Source organism: Nuphar pumila, chromosome 2 (genome assembly GCF_984573655.1).
Source record: "Nuphar pumila chromosome 2, dmNupPumi1.hap1.1, whole genome shotgun sequence".
NCBI lineage: Eukaryota > Viridiplantae > Streptophyta > Magnoliopsida > Nymphaeales > Nymphaeaceae > Nuphar > Nuphar pumila.
Window position 1 is genome coordinate 98,235,703 of NC_143250.1, and position 20,290 is coordinate 98,255,992.

At 36.9% G+C, this 20,290-nt stretch overlaps 1 protein-coding gene and 1 non-coding gene across 2 annotated transcripts; both read right to left on the minus strand.

The window, feature by feature from the left end:
• Nucleotides 1–1,337: 1,337 nt before the first annotated feature.
• On the minus strand, nucleotides 1,338–13,300 carry LOC149846339 (serine/threonine-protein kinase AtPK2/AtPK19-like). The gene is made up of 7 exons (XM_089996303.1): nucleotides 12,963–13,300; nucleotides 10,488–11,419; nucleotides 8,714–8,796; nucleotides 2,572–2,692; nucleotides 2,313–2,486; nucleotides 1,912–2,019; nucleotides 1,338–1,797 (listed from the first exon to the last, which is right to left on the minus strand). The coding sequence occupies exons 2-7, from the start codon at nucleotides 11,133–11,135 to the stop codon at nucleotides 1,498–1,500; spliced, it is 1,434 nt and encodes a 477-aa protein (XP_089852429.1). The 5' UTR covers nucleotides 11,136–11,419; nucleotides 12,963–13,300; the 3' UTR covers nucleotides 1,338–1,497.
• A 6,916-nt stretch (nucleotides 13,301–20,216) lies between these two features.
• TRNAI-AAU (transfer RNA isoleucine (anticodon AAU)) lies at nucleotides 20,217–20,290 on the minus strand. The gene has a single exon. It is a non-coding gene; the product is annotated as a tRNA-Ile (tRNA).

Here is a 20,290-nt window from a genome sequence, read left to right on the forward strand (position 1 = left end):
TGCACTTGCGGAGAGTAAAAAGGTCCTAACAAGGTTAGGTATTGATGATTTTGGATATCAAGAGAATAACAAAAATTATCGGGTTCTTAGGAAAACATGTTAAATTAACCATACAGTACGATCAGTTTTCGATTATCTTACTTATTTTTAAATGAAACAGATGTTAAGAATATGTTGATTAACTAAACAGCAGCCAAACCTACGTGGATAGTGCGTTCAAGAAACTGATTATGGTGGGTGGACATTGCAATGCATGACCGGAGGCTAGAGTCTGCTTAGATGTGGATCTTGCAGCAGATATGAGGGAATTATGGATAGTCTCTGGTAGGGCGTATTTTGCAACCAGCTAATAATCCTTCCCGGGTTGTGTATGGAGTGCATCTGCGTCTCGTAGAACCAACAAGTGCGCAATCAAATTCTAAAGGAGTCCAAATGAGAGGCCCCAATGTCAGGCTTTTTGTTATGCACAAGTAAATAACTAAAGCCAAAAAAAAAATGGATGTACATAAATAGGTTACAAATAATATTTCATCTTTTTGAAATGCAAAAATCTCCAATAACACAATATAAATTTGTTTTTCATAATCTACGATTCAATTGTAGAATTTCATATGATTATCATTTTCCACATTGCATTGGATGATGTGATCGAGCACACAAATAACTCTTTGAATAAGCCAACACCCGCTAAAGTTGTGGAAGGATCAGACTAGATCCAATATGTGCATTCTTTGCCAACATAAACAGATAGGCCTAATCTGATATTAATCTGGTTCAGACTTGTTTGGGATTGAATATAAAAATTTAAAGAAAAAATCAACTTGTTTAAGAAACTGATCATCTTGACTATTTCCGGCACCAATCGTTTCAAGAGATGGATGAAGCTACCAGTGACTAGTCAGCTAGTCTTTTTAACAAAGTTGGGTTTGTGATTTGAAACTTGTTTTTTTTTTCCTAGAATTCTCTTCTTAATGTGCGTTTGTATGCAATCAGCAATCACTGAGCCCACAACTCACACATTTTCCTCACCGAGCCCAAGATCACACATTAGCTTGAGGGGGAAGAGGAAAAGAACTATTGGTCTGTCCAATTCCATAAATTTTTGCAAGGGACAGTTTGCTTCATGGGAAAACCAGCCACTTTCATATTTCCAAGGGACGGTTTATTTCATGGGAAAACCACTGTGGCTGAAAGAAACACGGCACAGGAAACAGGTGTGGCCTATGATGCAGCCCATGTGGGCCCATACGTATGGAAAATTCTTCCGCAAAGCCTTCGTGGTAATAAAATCAGACCACCCCCCACCCCACCCCACAGGCGATAAGATCGTTGATCCATTTTCCATGAAACAAATTCTGCATTAAGAATTTAACAATAATGACAATAACTAAGCAAACAGAGTGAGTAGCAAGTTCCACAGCTCCATCTGCACAAACTAAGTCAAAGTTACATTATAACAATATAATTGGCATCTCACAGATTGAGAAAAGAGTATGGCTACACCAAAGAACCAGCCTTCAGCAGATACGGATTAGGCCTCACATATGTAAACCCAGCAAAATTGTTCTCGCCTGGCCTTGGGCTTGCTGCTGGCGAGTCCAGCAGAGGCATGTTTGTCCACCGCTCATCAAAGTTGGCAACACAGTCTTTGCCACTAACATTTGGCCGAAAGCCAGGATCAATCTCTCTAGCTTCAAGCTTTCGCCAGTTGATGGACTTGAACCATTTATGGCGCTTTATCTCTTCGATGCCACCAGGGCCACTGCCAAGGCGCTTGATCACATCCTTCTGTAAAAGCTGAAACACAAGTCGCCAGAGGATATGACTAAACAGTGGAAGAGAGCAAAAAGAATGCAAGGGAGATTTAGAAGAATAGCAATCAGTAACAATTAACAAATACAACGAACTGACCCCTTTAAGCAAAGAATGAACATCGCTTGATAGAAATGCAGGCAGTCTGATCTTATCCTTGATTATTTTCTGTTGAATCTTCTCCCGGTTCCCTCCAATAAATGGTGGCTGAGAAAACAGAAAGGGGAATTCGGATAATTAACAAATTAAAAGATAAGGAATCAGGTCATGTTGCACATCCCTAATTGTCTCCCCTATTCACAGTGCCAAACACTTCTTTTTAATACCAGATTCAGCATATTCCGTCATTATAGATTCTACTGATCTAAGTCAACAGAATAAATTGCACAGATCGACAAGGAATTAACAAACTGAGACACCAGATCAGATGTGATCAAAAGAACCTAACCTTCCAATAATAAAAATGATCTAAGCTAAAAATTTGATCATAGGAAGCTCACCCTTCCAGTCAGCATTTCAAATAGCAGGATTCCAACACTCCACCAGTCTGCTGCTTTATCATGCCCTTTTCCAAGAACAATTTCTGGTGACATGTACTCCACAGTCCCACAAAGAGAGTTTGATCTGGTGTTCTCCTCAAATTCCTTTGCCAGTCCAAAATCTGTCAACATGACCTACAAACAACAAGATGTTTATCATATCAGACTCATGCGGGCCACTGTACATAGTACCATGGTTTTATTTGGCTCAGAGTTGTACATGGCCATCAGCATCTAGAAGAACGTTCTCTGGCTTGAGATCTCTATGCATTATGCCATTTGCATGGAGGTGAGATACAGCAGAAACTATCTCAGCAGTATAGATACGTGCAACATCCTCCCTGGAGACAACATAATTAATAAACCAAAAGCTATTTCAGTATTTTAACAATCACCATTGCATCTCAAAACATTAAGCTGACTTGATGGAAACCCATGTCTAGGACCAGGTCTGACTGAGGCTAGCTTGAAGAACTTAACATGGGACTTGGATGGTCAGAAATATGATTAGATTTGAGAACCTTCCCATCTGTTTTCTGACTTGAATGCAACATAAAGGCAACTCATCTTAAGTTTTCTTTCATTAATAGGTCACCTTGAAACTACTTTCAAAGTTTTACAAATGATCTGTCACCTGGGTAGGGTTACATAGGGTACGACACAGCAATTTAAAAAAATGAGGGTATGGAGTGTATATATATAAGGTATGTACGTGTAATTTTCAGAAAAAAGGGGAGGGGAATGAAAATTTAAAAAACAAGGTCTATATGTGTAACTTTCACAAAAAAGGAGGGGGAATGAAAAGTTTTTATATAAAGGAAAAAGGTACCTCTAAGTTTCTAACCCCCTTCCCCATGTTATATATATATATATATATATATATATATATATATATATATATATATATATATATATATATATATATATATATATATATATATATATAGTTTGCCCGATAGGGGTATTTTTGTTTTTTTATATGTAATAATAGTTGTTTATTATAAACAACTATTTTTTTTTACTTTTTTTTTAATTATCTTTTTCCTTGCATTGAGGCCCCACTCCGTAGAGTCGTTGGGGAGGGGAGTGATCCCCATGTATTATTCATTCCTTTCCCATCTCTTTTCAATAATATTTCCTTTTTGTTAGCTTTTGGCACTGTCCCTTGGTGGACTTTTCGTTTGTGCACTTGTATGTGCATTTGCACTTTGTTATTTGTAATTAAGCAAATTTCATTACATGGTATCAAAGCCCGTTGGGTTTTCTTGATCTTAGAAGTATTTCTTATGGTGATTGAAGATCGTGACAAAGGTGCTATCACTTTCTTTGTCTTTATCTATCTCTTTTCATCATATCAAGAGTGTAGCTCTCCTTCAAACTTAATGGATCCAATAAATTGATGTGGGCGTCGGCCAAGGAAAATCATATTAGAGGAAAAAAACTTTGGGCCTTTGTGATGGGTACTTCTCTTGAACCATCATTAAAGCTCGCCAAGGTTGAAGGAGGTGTTGAGAAAGCTCTTGTTGAAGATGATCGTGTTAAAGCCATCAATGAACATCAAATAAAGGTAGAGGATTGAGGAAGTAACCATGCCAAAATTTTGACATGATTTATAAACAATGTTGACATAAAAATATGTGCAACATTGCTAAATTTAGAAAAGTCAATGAAGCTTGGTTCTTTCTTAAGGGTATGTATACCCAAAAGGATCTAGCTAGACAATATTTTTGTCAAGACAAAATTAAATCCACTAAGCAAGAGAACATGTGTTGTCTGGGATTATTTTAACATTTTATCTCCTCTTTGGGATGAATTATCACTTTTTGAGCTTAAATGGGTGGCTCCCGAAGATGTTGAGATTATGAGAGAAAATTGAGAAGAAACATTTTTTTCAATTCCTTCGTGATCTAAGACCGAAATTTGAACAAGTGAGATCTTCTCTTTTTCATAGAACCAAAGCTATGCCTTTTGAAGATACTTTTGCCGAGGTATGTCACGAAGAAACTCGTCTTGGCATGACCAATAAGAATGATGGATGATGTCTTGGTTGTTACTAGGCCAGGTTCCAATGTAAAATCCTATAAGCCACCCCACTTTGTAAAACAAAATAACTATAGTAAGATATAGGAAGGGTGTTATTTGCTACAACTGTAATGAACCGGGACACGTTAGACCGATATGTTCAAAGCTTAAAGGTAAATTAGATTCCGTTGGAGAAATCACACCCAAAAAAAGAAGTAAGCAAAAATGGAAGAGATATTAAAGACACACTTAACCAAATATCGGAAGTTACTCTACTTCGAGTGTTTCCATTGCATTTTCTTCATCTCCTCCAGGTATGCAGATTCTTGATTCGAGTGCTTCTTTTCATATGACACCACATAAGAATGTTCTTTCCAAAATTTACACTAATCCTACTTCATCTTATGTTTCAGCGATCGATGGAACTTTTTTAAAAATAGAAAGTATTGGAACACTTACTCAAAATTCTCAAAAATTTCTTGTTTCAAAAAATAAGGGTGGTTGTAAAATTAAATGTAAATCTTTTTTGTCTCTCAAATTTTCGATCATGGTTGCAAAATTTCTTTCTTACCTAAAGATCGCACCGTGTGGGATCTTCAATCAAGGAAGCAGATTGGGCAAGGTCATTGGAGAGGTGATCTTTACTTTATGAATTTTTTGTCTTTTTCACCCAAGTCATTTTGTAATTTTGTACATGACAAAAGTGTTGATACTTGGCATAAGAGACTTGGGCATCCTAGTTTTTCGAAGATGTCGCCATTTCCATTTTTGAAAAATATATGTAAAGAAAAAGACTTATATTGTAAAGATTACATGTTTGAAAAAATGAAAGTCATTTCCTTTCCTCAAAGAACTTTTATTTATACACAGCCTTTTAAATTAATGCATTTGGATGTATGGGGTCCTTCATCGATCATATTAAAAGGAGGTTACTCTTATTATGATATTTTTGTTGATGATTTTACTAGATACACATGGATTTATTTTTTAAATCATAAATCTGTTGTGTTCTCCTTTTTCAAGAAATTTCATATAATGGTTAAAAATCAATTTCTAAGCAACCTATCTATTCTTAGAACGAATTCGGAAAGAGAGTACATGTCAAACAATTTTCAAAGCTACTTGAAACAAAATAAAATTTGTCATCAAAAGTCTTGTCTTAAAACTCCGCAACAAAATGGATTAGCGAAAAGAAAGCATAAACATATAATAGAAACCACTAGGACTCTTTTAATTTCAAGGGACATTCCAAAAAAAATTGGGTCGAAGTCATTCTAACCTCAACATAATTAATAGAACTCTTTCGTCTTCATTAAAAAATGTTTCTCCATTTGAAAAACTTTTTTAAATGACTCCCAATTTTAAAAGACTAAGAATCTTTGGTTGTAAGTGTTAAGTTCTTACTCATAAAAATAATAAACTATCCCCAAAAGCCATTGAATGTGTTTTCTTGGGCTAATATAGAAAATTAAAAAAGATATCGATGTTTTGATCCAATAAATAACAAACTTTATGTTTCAAAAGATGTCACTTTTCTTGAAAATGAAAATGAGTTTGATAGCAAAAAACCTAAAGAAGAAATTGATTACTCATTTATATTTAATCTATTACCAAGACATGATAAGTCTAACTCTATTGAAGTGTTTGATTCTTTTGACAATGACTCTAGTATTGAGCATCCAATTGTTGGGTGAAGGTAAATCACCTATGTGCCATTGACAAGTTCTCCCAAAACAAACCTTTAGAAAAAACCGAACTTAGGAAATCAAATCGTATCTCTCGTGCTCCAAGTAGATTTGTATCATATAACTCATTTTTCTCAAACTTCAAAGCATGTTTAATAACTCGACTTTTATTATGAATCATCTCATTATAATAATGCCAAACAATACCTTCATTGAAATGAAACAATGAAATTTAAACTTAATGCTCTTAAAAAAGCCAACACATGGGAAACCTATAAGATGTAGATGGGTGTTTAAAGTCAAAACCAAAAGTGACGGATCATTAGAGAGATATAAAGCAAAGTTAGTTGTCAAAATATATGCTCAAGAATATGGAATAGATTATGAGAAAACCTTTGCTCCAGTAGCAAGAATGACTAGTGTTCGAGCTCTCGTTGTCATTGCCCCTATTAAGAAATAGCCTATTTTCTAATTAGATGTTAAAAATACATTTTTAAATGAAAAACTTGGTGAGAAAGTCTACATGGAACCTCTTTCAAGAGTTAATTTAAATGAAAAAAATTTAAAACTTAAAAAGGCTTTGTATGGTCTTAAACAAGACCCTAAGACTTGGTATGATAAATTTAGTAATGTTTTGATTAATTTAGGATTTATCTCTTGTTATACTGACACTGCTCTCTTTATCAAGAAAACAGATACTACAATTGTGATTCTTCTTCTATATGTTTATGATATGATCATCACAAGAAATGACAAAGAAAGTGTTATTGAAATTAAATCATTTTAAAAAAAACTTTTGACATGTCTGACTTGGGTTTCTTGAGATACTTCTTAGGAATTGAGGTTACCTAGATGGTGTATTGCTTGAAGATCCTACTACATATCATCAATTAATTAGATCTCTCACTTGCCTCTCCATCACCCGACTTGATATCGCTCATGTTGTTCATGCAGCAAGTAAGTTTCAGCATGCCCCTACTATAGTGCACATAGTGGTAATTGTGAGGATTGCGCAATACATTAAAACCACCATTTCAAAAGGGTTTTTCTTATCCTCTTCATCATCTTTTGATTTAACTGTTTATACTCATGCAGACTGGGGTGGTAACCCAAATGATAAAATCTTAACTACTGGTTTTTGTATTTTTTAAGACATTCATTGATTTTTTAGAGGTGTAAGAAACAACAAAAAGTATCATTATCTTCAACTGAAATCGAATATCATGCAATGGCTACAACGACAATGAAAATTGTGTGGCTTAAAAGTCTTCTCAGGGATATGAGAATCATCATCTCAACACCATCGAAGATGTGTAACAATAAGAGTGCAATTTACATTGCAAACAATCACACCTTCCATAAACGCACCAAACATATGGAGATGGATTGTCACTATGTTCATGATGAATATCTGAGAGACTATTACGTTGCCGTATGTCACATCGGAGTACCAGTTGGCCGATTTCTTTACCAAAGCTCTTCTTGCTCCTCGATTTCTCTTTCTCCTTAGCAACCTTTTGGTTCTTTCCCCGTAAAGTTTGAGGGAGAGTATTATATATATATATATATATATATATATATATATATATATATATATATATATATATATATATATATATATAAAATAATAATAATAGTTTGCCCGACAAGGACATTTTTGTCATTTTACATGTAATATTAGTTGTTTATTAGAAATAACTCTTTTTCAACTTTTTCTTATTTTTCTTTTTCTTTTTTTTAAATTATCTTTTTCCTTGCATTGAGGCCCCACTCCATAGAGTCATTAGGGCCCCAACGGTCATAAACATGACCGTTGGGAGCTCCCCAACGACTCTATGAAGGGGAGCTCCTAATGGTCTCCTCCTCTACTTTTTGTATATAAATAAGGGAGTGATCCCCATGTATTATTCATTCCTTTCCCATCTCTTTTCAATAATATTTCCTTTTTGTTAGCTTTTGGCAATGTCCCTTAGTAGATTTTTTGTTTGTGCACTTGTGTGCTTGTCTATCTTTTTTGTAATTGTTCATTCTTGAACTTATACGTGCTTTTGCACTTTTTTATTTGTAATTTTGCATACTTCATTACACCCCACTCTCTCTCTCTCTCTCCATAGAGAACAAGGAGAAGACGAAGAAGAAGGTGAAGATTGGGAAATTCCCAGCCAAATCAACATCCAAACAAGTTCCAATTTTAACATGTAAAATGCCTTCTCATGATTTCAAAGCTTTAGATGATTTGATTTCAGAAATCTTTTACCAGATACAACTATTTACCACATATGGACGGCGGGCTACATGCTACACCATGCACCAACATCTCTCTCTCTCTCTCTATGGACGGAGGGCTACATGCTACACCATGCACCAACATCTCTCTCTCTCTCTCTCTCTCTCTCTCTCTCTCTCTCTCTCTCTCTCTCTCTCTCTCTCAAGGGTGGAAGGGGGAGGATTGACAGAAAAAAAAATGAAAGTGTGGGTTTTGGGTTTGGTCTTAGTTGGAGCCGACCCAACCCCCAAGCCCACGTACCCATGCCGCACCCGATATTCGTACTCGGGTTGGGCCATGTCGACACGGGTCCATGGCCTGTTTTGCCGTGTCCCGGTAACATAGCAAATGATGTGCCATGAAAAATACCAAGCAACCAATTGCAATACCTGAAAAGACCTTGATGATAGAGCTGAAAGAATAGGTGACCACCGTTAATAAAGTCCAGCACAAGATAAAGTCTGTACTTTGTCTGCAGATGACGAAAACAATCAATGGGATATTTCAACCGTCAAATAAAGTTATGCTTAAACCATCAGTAAAAAACAGAGTACAAAAACAAAAGACCTAATCATTGCAAAACATTGTCATGTACTCTTACTCAAAAATTTTGGTCAATATTATTGCTTTCTACCAAATACTACCAAAAAGAAAACAGAATTCCACATCTCACAGTTTCAAGGGCAATAGAAGAATCCCCTGAAAATCTACAACTGCCAAAAGTCTCATATTTCAGGAAAATTAGCATGGCTTTGGCAACCACAGGTGTTGCATACGGTATTTTTCACTACGGCTATTTTGGAATATCTCAGATCTTAATTCCTACTCAGATTTAAATCTAGACATTATTGGCCCGATCCCACCAGGTTGTACCAATGACCTGTGTATCTTGCCCTGTTTTCCCTTTGAAAAGGGATATCAAGTCCCTGAACTTTGGAGCTTTAGGATTCCCTGTTTAAATTGCTCAGATCTCTGTGTGGATCTCCACATGGGGCCCACACAGTGATCCTTCCTTGGGTCCATAGTCCAAGGTGATCAAATGCCCCTTCGTGAACTTTCATAGCTATTGCCAAGATAAGGGCACTGATATCATTTGATTTGAGTCATCAAAAGGAAAATATGCAACCACACCAACAACACCGGGAAAGTAATATCAAGAATATCATAACTAGGAAGCATTCCGTGTACCAGAAGATGTTCCCATTTTGCAACAGCACCCAAGAGTATAATGTGCATAGTAGTTGGCCAAGAATCCCCTTTTTAATCTCAACAAAATACAGTAGATGTTCCAAAGTGAGGCAGACTATTCACAACACTTCATTAAAATACAAAGACCTTTGGGAGAGAAAATTCATTTGCCAAACATTGGACAATTTAGAACCATGAAAAGCTTTTTTCATCAGAAACTCAAAGTTGCCAAGATCTAATAATTACTTTGGCAGCTATATATATTTCCATTTCCTTTTATGGTGACTTACTTGATTTGGTACATTTATGAAACAAGATCACAGCACAAAGCCGTCAAGGGTGGCAAAGTGAGGGTTCTGTAACCTTACAAACATGCACAAACTTACACCAAAGTTTCTGCTTGACAATATGCTGCCATCACCTGCTTAATATTACCAAAGAGAGCTTAAATCTTATGAGTGACAAGTTCTCTTCTCCAGAAAACATTGCAACAGAAACTGATGCATATGGCACACAGCACCAGCAGGTGATTTATGGCAAACAGACCCATTAACTTGACAACTTGTTGGTTGTCAAACCCACAACCACACAAGATGACAAAAGTAGGGATTAAATGGGAAAATTAATATTTTGTTCATGTTCATATTCATGTGGTTGTGGGATCTCATATGCTTGTGTACTTTTTTCACTTCTACTATATATCACAGGGATACTCCATTTTGGCCCCCATATCATGTCCCTTTATATTCTAGTCATACTGAAATCCCAAGCTTCCCAAGCTATTCCACGAAAAGTATATGCCAGTTGATCAAACATCAGCTTTTACAAAGTGAAAGAAAATCTGACTTGCATATACAAACTAGAAGAGCTAGCGATTACTACTCGCCATCATCCTACTGACATATTAATGTATAATCAAGAATAGGAGACAAATATTAGAGACAGGTTTGTATCAAACGTTGTTGTTGTTGTTACCTGAAATGAATACCGAAGCTGAACAATGAATGGGTGCTCAATCTTAATCAAAATGTCCCTCTCAGCTTTCATGTAATCCACATGATTTTTCTCCAGTATCTTATCTTTACGCATAACTTTCATTGCATATATTTCTGAAGTACCCTTTTTTCTTACTTGAAACACTTTTGCAAATGCTCCTTGTCCTATCACCTTCATTATCTCAAAATCTTCAAGTCCAATGCCCTGACTCTTCAAAGATTGAGGGTTATCCGTGCCTGAAATAGGTCCCAATAAATCATCCAGAGGTGCTCCATTTTCTTCCAAATGCTCTGCAATGCCACCATCCACAAGTTCCAATGTGTTCTCTGTCTCAACCAGGGTAAGGTTGCCATGTGGCAAGGACTGACTAACACAAGCTGAGGGCCCGAAGAGTGAGTGTGACCGGCTCTGAATAACAACTGGATCTTCAAACACCTTTTCGTGTGATTCACTTGCAGGAAGAGGACTTGAGGCCTGAACTGGCAGTGGCCCAAATACCTCTTCAAAGTCAAACTCCATAAGATCCGAGGGTACATTAGAAGGAGGGTCGACAGACAAGACCAACTTAGATTGAAAGGTCTTGCACATGCCAATTGGCGTAAAACCAGTAAACTGAGATGCAACCATCTCTCAAACGTCAAATAACCCACAACTGCAGAAGACAAACAAATAATAACGTGCTGCTATGGGTGGTTTTCTCCAAGAGCCTTTAGTGCCAAAACCGACGAAGAAGGATCTCTAACAATAGCCTTCAACAACTCGAAGTTGACGTACACAACTGTAGCTCCAAAGAATCTTGGAAGGAGACAAACAAGAATCCAGAAAAAGAAGCTGTTCTTGTTTCCCGAGTTGCAGGAAACAGTAGATGCCGCTTTGCTTCTTGAATTCATGAAGATCAGGTTGTAGAAAATCTGTGCCATATGTTCAAGGAACATTATAAGTTGGAGAAAGTACAAGCAAATGCAGAGAAAAATAACGATCAAACAAAATTGGAACAGCGTGGGACAAGGTATGACCAAATGGGAACATTCACAATGCTGTATCATCCAAACAACAACATAATAAAGAGAAAAACTTATTATTTGCTATGTTGCTGCCTAGAGATGCGGAAGATTACCATATGTCAGGGTATAAATTTTTTAGATCAAAAGCAAGGAACATGTATACTCGCTAAAACCAGTATCTGATGCAATAGAGCCTGAACGTATTTTGTGTGCAAAGACCAAGTGAGGCTGCCTAACAGAGTGCAAACCATGTAGGCAAACTACATCACTATTAAGGTCAACATATGGCATCAAAACCACCATGGTTTGTGTAAAGACATTGGCACTTGAATCAACAAGCTTGTTAATGCACTCGCAAGAAAAGAATCCATCCAGCTAGAAGCATGCAGAAGCCTTACAGAAGAGTAAGGCCCTCGTGCAGAAAAAACACCAAAACTAACTTTTAGGCAAAAGAGAAGCTTTTGGAGCTGTCAATTTCGCCACTAAGGAAAAAGGGCGCAGAGACAATGTTTCAAAAACTTTGGAGGGGTTTCCATTAGTTGCCGAAAAAAGAATAGCAATAAAGGAATGCCCCAAAAAAGGGAAACCAGCTAAATTAAGAGAAACCATCAAAATATATTAAAAATTGCCCTTCAAAAATCAATACCAATTATAATAGCGATTGAGGATGAAAATTTCATGATTCAATTTCATCTAGAGAAGACAATTAGTATGGCATTCACCTAGTATCAGAGAACTTCAACAAAAACCACTTGGAATTCAAGCAGAAAATAGGAAAACAAATTTAAAAAGCATAACAAGCTGCAGCTGATATCGGAAAAAACGGCGTAAATCTTCTCATATATCTAACAGGGCAATTTCGGGTCACTATGGCAACAGAAGGCAGATCACGATTACTAATTAACCACCAATCTCGACCAGCATCCACAAGGCCACAATGGTAATCCAATCTCATCTCGACCAGCATCCACAAAGCCACAATGGTAATCCAATCTCATCCAATTTCTTTCACATTGATCAAATTGTTTAACCAGAAATATTCATCCATAGCCCGCTCAATGTATCAGAAACCCATATGAAAAGAGAGAGAGATCCCAGAAAATTCTTAAAACGAACGAGAAAACACCCAAAGGAAACAACTCACCTCATGAAACATACCAACCAAAAAAGAAAAAAGAAAAAAAGGATCAACCACAACACCCCAAAACAATCCAATCAACCAAACCACTATCACAAGCAAATTCCCAAAAAAAAAATGAAATTCAACCATTCTCTCTACATCGCAGGGATCGATTACATCATCGATAATAAAAAAAAGAAACAGAACATATGTTAAAAATCAGAATCCCAGACAAATAGAATTGAATTCAAACTGCCCGATCTAAAGCACAAAACAACCCCAAACTCAACGAAACTTTCATCAAGGTAGAAGCGAAAAAAAAAAACCAACCAGATTTCAATCCCTCTCAGGAAACAACAACAACAACAGCGATTCATCAACAAGAATCACTGAAAGAAGGATTCGTCAAAGAGCCTCGAAAGAATCGCCGAAGTCCCACAAAAAACCAAATCGGTTCTGATTTCGAGCTACGGCGCAGGATCAGATCAACCCCGACCCCCACCCACCCCCCAACACCAACCCCTAACCCTAATTCCCTCTAGAATCTGAAGCGTGAGAGAGGGTGGGGGAGGGAAAAGGGAGGTGGTGGTGTGGTGGTGGTGGTGCCGTACCTCTGCAGACAACCGCACCTCGCGTCTCCGAAACGCTTCTCTCACCCGCCCGCCCTCTTTCTTTATAGCGTTTTTCTCCAGAAACGCACCATTATTTCATCGAAATTCACAATACCTATCTAATTTATATGTTTTTCAAATAGCAGTGCAACGGCACTTTTCTTCGCAATTCTTACCTTGTATGTGTTCGGCACGCCGCACGGTCGATCACCAAAAGTAGGCCTTTTTATATATTTACAATGTCCTGACCGCTTAAAACTCGGCGGGCTTCGATTCGGCTTGCGCAAGTGAATTTTCATGTTTGGATGTACTTTTTGAATAATATAGAATCAATTGCATCATAAATTTGATGAAATAAAAAAGAATGTTTCTCGTTAAATAGATTTGGTTCAAAGTATGATTTTTTGCCAATAAGCAATGGTGAACAATTCTATACATATGAACAATGCAATCCTACGAACTCAAATCCTTTAAATTGATGTATAATATGATATTTGTATTGGTCCTTTTTATATATTTAACCAAATGGGTATGTTATATATGCTTGATTTTGTGGGACATGTGCTACAATGACAAGCTATGGAATCGCCTGATTACGATGTAAACAAAATCATTGGTCTTAAAAATTTTATGAATATTCAAGCTTCAAAAAATAATATTATTTGGGTCAATTCATAGTCAAAGCGCCATGACAAACATGTCAACAAGGTAATATTTATGAAAAAAATTGTCAAAAAAATTTGCATGGCATGTCAGAAATTGCTCATTTTTTATTATATGATGTTTAGCATGAAAATATATATTTTTTAGAATTATAACAAAGTAATAAACAAATATTAAATGATGACCCACAAATTTTTTATTTTGTTTTTGATAAATAAACCAGTGTAAATCCAAAAATTTGAATTAATCTATTGAAAAGCTAATATAATCATCGGTTCAAATAAACCAAATGTTTGTAAGAAATTTAAAACCAGAAATTTAAATTCGCAGATTTAAACATTGAGATTTGGATCTTTGACCAGTATCCAAAATATCTGAAATCCAATAACTAGAATAAACGGATCCAGTACCTAGAACTAGTTCGTAGGCAAATCCGAGATCCAAAAAAAGTGTCGTATTCTAGTGTTGGGATCTAGATCCCAAGAGGATCCAAAATTTAGATCTAGATCTCAAGAAGATCCAAAATCCATAATGGTTTTGGATATATATATGTGGGATGTAACCTATCAATGAATACCTATCTATTATTAGGTAATATACTAGTATGGGATACATGATGCGAATGTATAGCACATGACGGTGGGCCTTCGTAAAGTAGCATTTTAGCACTACCTCACGTCTCTTTATCATTTAAAACCCATGTACGTGTGAACCTCTCTCCCATCCAATACCACTCTTCCCATTATTTGGATATGACCCTTAGTATGCTGCTGGCAGGTTATATGTTCCCCCCAAGAACACGCACTGTAGCTACAGTGCATGTTCCGGGGTTCCCACTGAGCGCCTACGTGCGTGTTTCGGGGGTGCACACGCAACACCCTCTCTAGTATGCTAATGAAACCCCTAAATTAAAACCCCACCACTTCTCCTCACTTAACATCTTATAGCTCCCATCTGCCTCCCTCTCTTTATAAAGCATACGTGAGTCACTTTCTTCACTAATACTTCATTTTATTCTCTCTTCCTCTTGCTTCGTTCTCCTAACAGCTGGAAGGTGACTTCCATTAGAGATGGTTGTAGATAGAGCACTATTCAGTCGACCATTCTAGCTTAACCGGTGCAACACTGAGCTCCTACGTGTTCCGGGGTCCCCATTGAGCGCTTACGTGTTCCAACCTGGCTTCGAATTTCTGTTAGAGAGGTAGGTTACATTTGGCTCAGTGTATGTATGAGTGTAGGTCTAGGCCACATAAACGATAGGTTTTTCATGCTAGGGATTTTCTGTATTTTACATATAATAATGGTATTTGTAATAAAGGTCTTATTGGCATTTTTTTTAGACTGATATGTATTGTTTTGTTCAGTATGATATGTAGGTACTTTGATAGAGTATAATTAAGTATGTAGGCATACGTTGCGTGATTTAAATTCATTTCATAATAGAAGTTTTTCTTAAGTGTTTATAGACGATTATGTAGATGCGAGAAATAAGATTTTTATTCCATTCTCTTTAAGATGGTTATGCGATTTTTTTGTTTCTTAAATCAAATGGTGATCAATCCGGTATTTGTATTGTTTGCATTTCTTTCATGAACTATTTTTTTTTTGTCTTGTACATAAGGGTATCCTACATGTGTTTTATAGGTCTGATCACATAGGAAAATCTGCGTATTATGAGGGATGTGGTCAAGAGTTAGGTTGAAATTTCTTAAACTCAGTCCTTTCACAGGTATTTGCCCTATGGACGCAGCCGAGTATGTCCAGTCCTTGCTGGACAGACTCCCTTGCTTCACCAATGTCTGCCACTTTGATGAATGCCCCGTACTGCAGAATGTTATTGTGTTTTTGTTGCCTTGGTTAGGCTCTGGCTTAGAAAATTATTCAACCCCCAGCTGGCCGATCCTTGGTGAACACTGCGCCCTATTGAATGGTGTATGGTTGTTCGAATGAAAAAACAGATTCTTGGTAAAACGTGTGTTCAATTGCAAAAATCAAATCTTTATAATGTATAGGTGTGATGCTTGTGTTAGTTGCATGATATCCTACAAGGCATGTTTATAGTGGTAACTGCATTGTGATGGAAATATGATGTCAATGCATGTTATTTACAAAATGCAAATGAATTGTGTGCTAATACATTGTTCTTTAATAATCATTACATAGATATTGAAATTGTGCCTCACATAATAGTGAAGATAGCAATATGTGCTAGGAACATGTGCAATCAAAGTGTATTTTTTTGTGCCCCAAAGTGGTGGCCAACAATTTTACGATAAGTCGAATGAAAATATACGTGTATTTCTTGTAAAGGCCATTGAAGTTAGCAAAGACATAGAAATATTTAAGTATGTATGTCATGAGTATTAACTAAATAAAAAAATGAATGTTAATTCTCATGTTGCTTACAATAAGAGAGTAATTATGTAGGTACATCGAGCTTCGTGAGGTATTGTTAAGTACGAAAGGTTGTTTCTTCAGCTACAGAAATAGGGGATAGCTACCACTAGTACTGCAGGTTATCAAGTTGAGGGTGTTGAGATTTCTCTCGATAAGTTTCGTCTCTTTTCCAAGGCCAGAAAAAAAGTATAAGGCCAAAGTAATAAGACACAAATTGTTTGAATATACCCCCTTGGTCATATTTCTGATTCGGATATTGTCTATGTTGTACCCACAAAGATTGGTAAAAAAAGAAATAAAAATGTAGTGTAATTTTTGTGAAGCATCTCATGCATCGTCTAAGAAAGACCACTTAAATGAAAGAATTATAAGCAACTCATGCAATAAATAGAGTCTGGTTTACTTGCATTGGTAAGTTATTCATAATATATTTGTTCATGCATAATATTTATAATTATATATTTCTGTTGTTTTGTGACTTATGTACGCAAGGATAATTGTTTATGTATAAAAAAATGATGCTTCATGTATACTTTTTTTATATACATGTACTTTGTCATTGTATTCTTAGGGGTTTAGTTATTGACCCTCACAAAATTACCGGCAAAGAATGATCTATTGGAGCAATGACGGAAAGCTGAGGCGAAGTTAATTAGAGAGCCAAATCATTTTCATTCCTAGAGACTGGATTTTTAGAACTCATGTGATTGTATTTTTGGGAACCTTAGTATTGTTTATTTACATGTTAGACAATATTCTATTTGTAAAACTGAAAGTTTATTTTGAGCATATATATATTTTTTTATAAAAATCTAATACTAGTACGGTTGACTGATTTGTAACCCGCAAAGGTTTTGATCCAAGAAGTTAAAAAATGTTTTTGCTAATAAAAAAATTAAATTCTCAATTTTTGGGGGGTTAAAAATCTTGGGGTGTTGCGGGACCAAACCCTATAGGGTCCGAGTATGGTGACAAATAAAAAGACTCTAAGACTTGGGTCCAGACCCGAAGGTCCGATTAATACATGGATCTGGGTATAATTTGTGAAATTTTATACCAGACTTGGGGCTCAACCTGAATTTCAATTAAAACCCATAAATTTTTAATGTAAAAATAAAAAAAATACGCCTAAGTGGTTCATGTAGCTCTTATCGCAGGTCCGAGTGTGGTTTCTCTTATAGTAGATCCAATTAGACTCAGGTCCGAACCTGATACTAATACTATACTCGAAAATCTGGTCCAAGTCGGGTTCCACCTGAGTCTGAACCAAACCCGACGGGTTGACCCCTAATTATATATGGCAGTACCATGTAAGCAACTAAACCTTTTCTTAGAATAGTTTATAAATGTTTTAAATATTTTAAATTTCATTCCTGAGATGAAGGTGTCACGTGGGAAAAAAAATCGCTTAACCAGGCTACAAGTATGGGGTTCCTTGAAAATTGCAAAAGTTATTCTCCATATATTAATTAAAACGAAATTATGGTGGTCATTTGAAAACGAAATTTTTATATGCAAAAAATACGCTGTGCAACGGCTGCAGATCCCATCCGTCCATGTGGATAAATTATATTCGTTGGCTTGTTGTGCAAATCTCTCCCCGTGATTGTACAAACGAGGAAAATAAATCGTTTTTCTTTATTTTATTTTTCATGTTTCATCGTGAACAATTATATAGTTACTAAAATACCCTTCATTGTTGGCTTGAGCTCCTCGCGTGCCTATTTTTACTCCAAAATCCAAAAATGACCACTGATGAGCTGCGGAGGGTAAAATTACAAAAGTAGGCTGGCCATCTTTTGAATTGATCAAACTATCCTTTTCGTTGGTTCCTAATCTTTGACTTGGGCCAGCTTCTCAGGTTTACCAAATGTTTTCAGTATCGGTGAGTATCTCATAAGAAAATCGATATCCTTTACTCCTGAATAGGCTATTTTTAATAAATATAATTTTTTAAAAATTATTTTATGACTTTAACACGTGTCATATTCTGATTAACGAGTAACATTTTTTATTATTTTTGACAGATTCAAAATGATTCACTTGAGTTGAGTATGAGCCGATTCACCTGAATTGTTGGCCAAAGGATACAGGACAACATTGGGTTTACCATTTGCAACTCAAAGAGATCAGTGAGTCAAAGAAATTCCAACCAAAATCTTATATTTTTTAATAAATTGAGAAAACCCCCGCTTAAATTGCCTTGTTATTCCGCGGAGTTTGATCCGGGGTCTTCCACTGGCCACACAGGCGACCCCGGCGGTGGTATAGCCTCATTTGGTATATCATGCATTTTGTGGCATAGCTTTTGGTTATTAGATACTAAAGTGCTTCATTTACTATTTGGGTTTTGAATATCACATTTATAGTTATACCTAACTTATATCTGGTCATTGCCCTTCTTTAATGTAACATTGATACACATCAATGCTGAGAAATCAATGGGAATAAAAAAAATCCAAAGGTTTTTGATGCAGTGGTATGGGGCCTACGCCTACGCCTACGCCTACGCCTACGCCTATGCCTACGCCTACGCCTATGCCTACGCCTACGCCTACGCCTACGCCTATGCCTACGCCTATGCCTACGCCTATGCCTACGCCTATGCCTACGCCTACGCCTACGCCTACGCTGCTAGGCAGGCGGTCTAGGTTCAAATCCTATGGGCATCACTCCTTGCACAAGCTATAGCGTGGTGACTTTCTGGGAGCAAGGGGTAAGATGCTGCCTGAACAGTGATCGTAAGTTACTGCAGGTAAAACCAACGCAGCTCAGCTAGGTATCTGATCCTGAGGCTGTTTCTACGTGTAAAAAAAAAAAAACTACTGTTTTTTAACGAGAGATGGAAAAGGATATTTTGGACAAATAAGGTTTTGGTGAAGAGTATTTTTGTCCGGGTAGGATAAAAAGCTAAACGAAATGGTGGGGCCCAAAAGGGCCAATTTTGGGCATCCCACTCAGTATATTCGGACGGGGTTCACGAAAAACTCTTCAATTGACACGTGGATCATAATTATTGGCTGGCATTGGACCCTCTTTTGCCTGCGAGATCCTCCAACTTGGCCAATGTGGGTCTAGTAGTCTCCGAGGACTCCAAACGGGTCAGATCTCCGACTCGGATTGACATGAATATCCAAGCCATATTTTTGGATCCGAATAGTATGTATCCAAAATCTGGAAAAAAGGCATGATTTATTGGGGTTCAGCAGGCGGATCAGGTAAGCAGATATAATCCTATTGGGGTCAGAGTCGTGTCCACTTTGCGATGCAAACAGGTATGAGTTCCGACCAGGTAAAGCAGATCCTGCTTATATTTGTAAGATCCAGATATTATTTATCTGAATCTGGTTCGGATCTGGATCAAATATAGTCGGGTCTATTTGGATCTCGCTCAGAATCAGATAAGTGTTTACGATCACGTCGGAGAGTAGGAGACCAGTTTATCTTTTTCCTTTTTTCACATAAGGCAATAGGTTTCACCTGGTTTTAGCAGATCCAAATCCACAAAAGTGCAGATTCTACCTGGATCTGGTCTACATTATAAGCTCTAAGTTTGATCCAGTTCTAGATCTGGATCCACTTTAAAAATGGATACTGATTAAGTCAGTAATGTCCCTACCCATAACGTACCAGTTAGTATTAACGGGTCAAAGTATCTTAAGAAGGACAGACTAACAACGTCCAAGACCCGAAAACCCAAAGAAGGGTCTGAGAGACCAAGTCAACGATCTTGAATGATGGACCAGCTCAGGTTGGTCAGAGAGTTGGTTCGAACTGCAATAAAACCATTTTGAAGTCCTTGTTCTATGTTCATTTGAAAAACCATTAATCGGACAGGATCCGTTAAGGGTCTCGCGACTCGATTGCTGGATGGAAAACAAACAAAAAGGACAAAAGAAAACTTTCAACACAATGGCCCATGCAGGTTTCGAACCTGCGACCTTCGCGTTATTAGCACGACGCTCTAACCAACTGAGCTAATAGGCC